The following is a 6942-nucleotide window of genomic DNA, read 5'->3' as shown; positions in this document are numbered from 1 at the left end:
TGAGGCTGTACACTGGTCAGAATGTTCTTGGTAAAACGATGTGAATTATCAGAGATTGATACAGAGTTTGAGGCCCAGTACAAGGTGCCAGATAGATGAAATATTGCAGAATCTGCACACACTTCCTGCAGGTAAATTCTCTATTCTCGTTCTATGAGATTTGGCATGTAAGTTATAGTAAAAGAAAAAAAAAAAATATTAAAAATCACAAAACGCACAAAGTCATGTAGTAATTCTTATATTTGTATAGATTTATATATTACACATTTATTACAGACACAATGAAATCATTAAATCGTGAAGACGAAGTGGTAAATTTGTAAAAATGTACATTTTGTGAAGAAAAAAGAAACAAACAACATAGATCTTCCTTTAAAATACCATTGGACACGAACATAAAAAGAAATAGGAAACAAAAATTACAAGAAAAGCAAGAAAGAAGATTTGAGAAGCCCCTTAAAATGCCTTTAAACATTGATCTGATGGTGGTAGAGGCAGCAAGAACCAGCTCGCTAAGACACACAAATTACACACACACATGTATGTAATGTTGTTTTTTTCTTCTTGTTCTTTTCTGGATAGAGAAAGTTGAGAGAGTGTTGGAGAGTTTGTTAATGCTACTGACACTTTGACCCTAACGTCCACCGGTTAATATCTGCCTCTACACTGAACACCCAAGGCCATTTCATCAACGGAAAACACTGAACGCCAATTCAGTAAAATCACATACAGTACATCTGTAAAAATCTCCAGATAAAATAGTAAAGATTCAGAATTCATTAAGGTGTTCCTAGTTACTTCACAAACAATGACGACATGAAAAATGGAAAATGTGTAAATGACAAAACACATCATTCCTAGGAAAGAAGATCCCAGATTCACTTTTTTTTTTAAATAGCAGATATTAAACACATGCCTGTGAATTATTTAAGGTATCTGTGGTGTCTCCCCGTTCGTTCATTGGTTGTAGGGTAGCCCTTAGAGAATTGGCCCTCTAGGATATAAGGCACAGGGCCTTCGTATAGGAAATATAATCAGTCAGAGTCAGTTTTTACAATCAAACCAACATCTACTGACCTCCTTAATAAAGCACTTTACAGCTGTTTATCTTCCCCCCCACAGAGTCACAGTGCAACAGCCTGGAAATATAAAGGCATTGGGTGGCTGCCTTGAAGCTGATTTTACCTCGACAAATTGTTGTGGTGCTATATATTTACAAAAAAGAATAAATTAAAGAACAGAAAAACACAAACAAATTTGGCTAACAGTTCCCAAAGGATTTATGCAAGCTGGTGCACAATAAAAGATATGTTCAGTTTCTCTTTAGTTTCCTCTTTTAGTTATTTACGTGTTAATATTTGGCAAATATGATCAAAAGCTACTCACTAGTTATCTAAGTGGAATGATTCACAGTTTATCCAGAGATTCAGCTGGATTAAGGGTAATCAGATCAGATCACTCTATTTTTTTTTATATAATATCGAGAGAATTTCTCTCTAATCAATAGAGATTCCTCTAAGGGTTCGTGGCTTGGACGTTAAGTTGCAGGAATCTTTAGATTCTTCATTTATTACATATAATTATTAACATTAAAAAGCATTTTATTTTACATTACGCTTCACATCTCTCATTTAGCAACGTGTTTCAGTTCTTTACAAAACTGCTAAAAAGATCTTTACTGTATCCCTCCAAAGATTTGACAGTTTGGCAGTTTGGCAGCGCTGGAGAGAGTACTGGTAACACTTTTCATGAATCCTTCATTCATAAGGAATTCTAAATGCATGTATTCTGCATTATATACTGTAGCATACATATAATGACAAATAATGGCCTTCATAACTTGTCTATAGTTGTCTATAGTAGGCCAAACTACACATAACTCTTATAAAAGGATCTAAAGTAGTTCCATATTCTTCATTCTTGAACAGATATTATATACAGTCGTTATGACTTATATCTCTCCTTATAAAAAGTCACATACAGTACCTGTACCTATATATACTGTACCTGTATGTACTTGCACTATGCATGTATTATAATTAATGATTAGTGGTGTCATAATAAAATTTCTGTGATTAATCACAGATAATACAGCTTTTTTACTGTACTATATTACCTCTGGGTAGTTTTGATGCATTTTAAAGTAGAATATTGAAATGTGTTGAGTTACTGGGTTTAATAGAGTTTTATTGAAGAAAATAAAAACTAGTCTAGCTCCATATTCCACACCTAACAGCTGAAGACAGAGAAAACGTGCCATCAGCTGTGGGGGCGTGTGTGGTAGTGTGTGCTTGGTAGTAATGACCAAGCAATTGAGAAAAAGAGAGAGAAAGAAAGAGAGAGACAAAGAAAGAGACTACATAAAAGGTAATCTACCTTCTGAACGCAATAGCAAGCGTTGCTGTGTTATATTGCTAAATAAAACTGTGACTGCATCACCAGGCTCTGTCAATTTTGTCATGTGATTAATTAATGCATTAAAGTTTTCTGATTAACTATATGCGTTAACGCATTCATTCTGACAGCCTTATTAATTATACAAGCTACACAAGCTAATGGTTATATTTATGCTTATATTTATGAGTTATAATGTATTATGTATGCCACTTAATCAATTATATAAATGCACTCATAATGCATTATGAATATAGGATTTAAAAGGAAGTGTTACCAGAGTATATCTTTTTATTTTTATATTTTTCAAAATTGTAAATGAAACCAGTATTGGAAAATTTTAAAAATCGTTCAACAGAGATATCGAGAGGTACTTTGTTGCACATCTTTCATGTCATCCCTCCAAAAGGACAAATCTTAAGGCTTTAAGATGGACCTGCCAGCATTGACAGCATTGACAACATTAGAATGGCAACAGTGGCACAGTGTGTTTTAAGCTACTGAAATTACACAGGTAGTGTAGCACCATCCTATTAAAAGGACTACACACAGGCAGTAAGTGACGATTGGTTTAACAGAAGGCCTACAGTTAAATTCGGCATTTCCGAGGCAGTAATTTTTTCCCTTCGACATCCTAGTAAAAAGAGTATAAAACTGGACTGGCACTTAAAAATTAGAAACAAAAACCAAATAAACAAAATGGGACAAAATGTGCTTCTTTGTGGTGCATAAACATGCAACAGTTTATAGGGGGAAAAAAGGTATATCTTCAAGTTTGGTTCTAGAAAAAGAGGCACTGAGTTCAGTTTTTGTGTTTTTTCTTCCCCACCCCATTAAATAAAGTCACAAAACTGATCCGGATTCTGGACAGCGACTGGAATGGCAAAATGACACTAAAACTAAAACACAAACCAGTTCCATAATCAGCGTCTGACAGCGTATACCTTCATTGCACATTTACGACGAAAAAGAGGAGAAAAAAAAAAAAAACACAAACAAGCTACTGTAAAAGACACATTTCCAGCTCTCAGACGCATAAGCTACGCACAATGCTTAAGGCTCAGCTTTTCTAAAGTTAATCAGTTGATCTGAGCTGAAACTCAGAAACGGTTAACATAAAAAAACTAACAACTTTAGAAAAACAGGCCCCTTTTTTAGAATTACAGGGGATATTTGTAGAAAAGGCTCTTTTGGACAAAACGCAGGCGATCACACTGCCTAAAAAAGTATTGCTGAGGCATTTCAGTTCAGTCCATCCTTTTTTCCCACAGCACTTTTCATTTATTTTCTTCATAGTCATTGTGACTGACTTTTAAGGCTAAATATACAAGGAACAGACTAAAATCTATACAAATGGCCAGGAAGATTGTTAGTGCAGATATATAGATCATTTTTTTTTCTTTTAGATATGCTGTGTTATATATTTATATATTTATAATTCATATTACAAATTAACTATACATATCAAAACAAAACCGCTACCGCGCTGACTTTATAAAAGTCTCATTAGATCAAAAACAAAAGTATCCAAGATTAACAATTACTTTTCATTCGTTTCATTCATCAATACCCAGACATTCCATCTTTGTTTTTTTTTTGTTGTTTTTTTCTTCAGTTTTTTGGGGGGGGAGGTTTATTATAAATCTTTTTAGACAGTGTTTGATACTCAGTGCTACGAAACTGTTGTTGAAAAAAAAAAAAAGAAAAAAAAAAAAAAGCTTCCCCAAAAAGGTGCATTTAACTGGTGGAAGGATAGTTGAGAATGTTGAGAACTGAAGGCGTATGATGAGCCATGGAGCTGGTAGCCCTTTTTTTCGCTCCCCATTAACCTCCATCGCCAACGGAGAAAGATGGAATAAAATAAAGAAAATAATAAAACCTTCAAATTTCCAACACTTAGAGCAGAGCAATCTGTGGTTTACCATCTCAGCAGTCTGCCATGTAGCGCCCTGTAACACACACACACACACACACACACACACATATATGCACACACATTATTTGTTTGCAGTTTTTGAACATTTTAATCAATATTCATTTTCTGACCACTTTATTAGAAACACTCATAATGTTGGCACACTATGTAGACCCAGAGGTCACCTGCTGACCACAGGATCATTGTTGCTTGTTGATAGTTTTGATTGGTTCTGAAACCAGGAGTCACACTGAGGGGTGCATGCAAAAATATCCACCACACCAAATGTACCATACCATACCATGCCATGCCAAACAGCATCTGGTCAGTATTGGAGGACCTGTGGTGGTCCCTTTTCATAGATAGATTGAGTACTGGAAGGTCAGATGAATAGTTCAACCAAAAATGAGCTACAAATAAATGGAAGCACCATGGTCCATGGTCATTGGCGTATTCAAGGGGACGGGGAAGTGCCTGTATGCCCCAATGTGCCTTATTGCTGCCTTTCTAGGGTGACCCTTCATGCAATAAATTATGATGGTGTGCCAACTAGCACTACCACTACAAGAACATCTGATACTGCCCACCTACAGGTGCCCTTCTGCTTTACAAACAGAAAATGGTGCCACTTTCTTTAAGTAGAGAACATGCAGGTAGGATGTGGTGCAGTTTAAGTGCCAGAGGTATGTGCACCTCTAATGAAGAGGTGAATTTTTTTTCACCCCTGCCCTCCAAGCAGCTCGAATTCTTAGCATAGCAGAGAAATTGATATGATATTGGTACTGTATGTTAGTTATGCTGAGTTGGGCCTGTAGAAACTAAGGTGAAAGGTCTTACCACTGGCAAATCTTTTCTTATTGAGTGAGAGTCGATAACCAGAGCCGACCAGTTCCATGTCCGCCCCGGAGAGAGTGCTGCCCTCATTAAAGAACTGGACAGCTAGTGTGGCTGGGATCGAGGGACCATCTGATAATTCAAACTTCGCCCTCAGAGAGCCGGAGCCTGTAAATAAACACATAAATTAATCTTCCTTACAAATTTTAGTCTTTAAACTGATAATTAACTGCTACATCAAGCGTTCACAGCAGTGTTTTAAAGGGGCCAAAGGATGTCAAAAAGCTGGTGTTTTTTATTTATCTGAGAGAACACTACCTCTACCAGCACATAGCCTCATTATTTTGTTTATGTTTCACCTAATGCTTCACCTAGTTGTTTATGGGAGTGTTCATAGTATAAATCTGGTGGAGCAGTGTAATGTCATGTAGGATGATGATCTCCTTGTATTTCAGATACTCCCAGAAATTGTACCATATTTTTCCACACTATAAGGCACAACTAAAATCCTATAATTTTACCAAAAATTGTCAGTGTGCCTTATAATCTGGTGCGCCTTATGTATAAAAATAGACCAGAAAATAAACGTTATTATCCGGTGCGCCTTATAGTACGAAAAATACGGTACATTATATTTATTGTAATGCTTACTTAATACCATCTCTGCAGGCACGTAACAGCATTAAAGGTTATTCTGATGTAAATTTTTGTCATCTGATGTCATGATAAACATTCTATCGACGTTTGTGGCCAGCTGGGATGTGTGTTTTATTTATTATTCCAGGCTTAACTAATAATTACCAATGTCTTGAATTCACCAAAAAGCATTTTATGTCTGTGTGTCTTTGATATTCTGACCAACACACGGGAGTGTTTGCTGCTAAATCCATCATAAATTAGTGTCCCTACAGAGATCTCACTCACAGTGTTGTTGATACTGGAGAGCAGCTCATTACACACAGACTCTGCCGATTATGTGAACCAAGACTGGATCTGCTGTAGGCTATAATCTAACCGAGTTGAGCTAAACCAACCAAAGCTTTTACCATCTTCTCTCTCCATCACCTCCTTCCATATCTGACTGCCGAACAGGAGCCAAATACACATTAGAAAGAAACTAGCAGCTTATTTTTTTTCTTTTTCACACAGAACAGTAAATTACAATGATTTGATTTTGAAATACCTTCATTTTCAGACTTCTCAGAGATGTCATTCAGCTTCCATAATGACTTGTTCTGGTCTGCATTCCTGGTATTAAAAGAAAAAATAAAGCCATTCAAACCTCTATAGAAAGACTTATTACAATTTTCATTAAGATATAAAACACACATCATATTGCTGTGTTATCCTCCCACTCACCAGATGGCGTTAGGGATTGACTGCATGTTGGTGACGCCGCCGTTGACCGGCACTAAGACCTGCACGCTGGAGAGTGGTCCATGCGGCTGCATGGCCTCCGGGTTGTAGCGATAGTCCACACGCAGGTCAGTGGTGGTGGGCCCACACTTCCAGTACACTGCCAGGTTCAGCGGCGTCGACTGAATTCCGTTAGAGCACACCTGAGTAAAAAACATGAAGATGAATAAATAAGTGTAATGAAGAACTGGAGAGAGCGTGACCTTCATAACAAGAAAAAGCTACACAACCCTTCCTGCTAGGTCAATATTGATGATGCTGAATAATGATAATTGACTCAATCAAATTTTAAGGATAAAAAGATACAATTGTAAATAGTGCTGTTTACCTTCAAGATAATCTTAAAGGATTATGAGAAAAGTAAGTCACATGTTAATGAAAAA

At 36.5% G+C, this 6942-nt stretch overlaps 1 protein-coding gene across 11 annotated transcripts in view; it reads right to left on the bottom strand.

The window, feature by feature from the left end:
- Positions 1–222: 222 nt before the first annotated feature.
- fcho2 (FCH and mu domain containing endocytic adaptor 2) overlaps positions 223–6942 on the bottom strand; it is an 86497-nt gene continuing 79777 nt past the window's right edge. For all 11 annotated transcript variants that reach the window (XM_049474897.1, XM_049474907.1, XM_049474914.1 and 8 more), the window contains 4 exons: positions 6503–6702; positions 6327–6391; positions 5147–5311; positions 223–4343 (listed from right to left, as the gene is read on the bottom strand). In XM_049474897.1, the coding sequence (XP_049330854.1) occupies positions 4321–4343; positions 5147–5311; positions 6327–6391; positions 6503–6702 (453 nt within the window). In that variant the 3' untranslated portion in view covers positions 223–4320. The remainder of the gene's footprint in view (positions 4344–5146; positions 5312–6326; positions 6392–6502; positions 6703–6942) is intronic.

This window comes from Astyanax mexicanus, chromosome 1 (genome assembly GCF_023375975.1).
Source record: "Astyanax mexicanus isolate ESR-SI-001 chromosome 1, AstMex3_surface, whole genome shotgun sequence".
Taxonomy (NCBI): domain Eukaryota; kingdom Metazoa; phylum Chordata; class Actinopteri; order Characiformes; family Acestrorhamphidae; genus Astyanax; species Astyanax mexicanus.
This window is presented reverse-complemented; position numbering and strand designations above follow the sequence as displayed.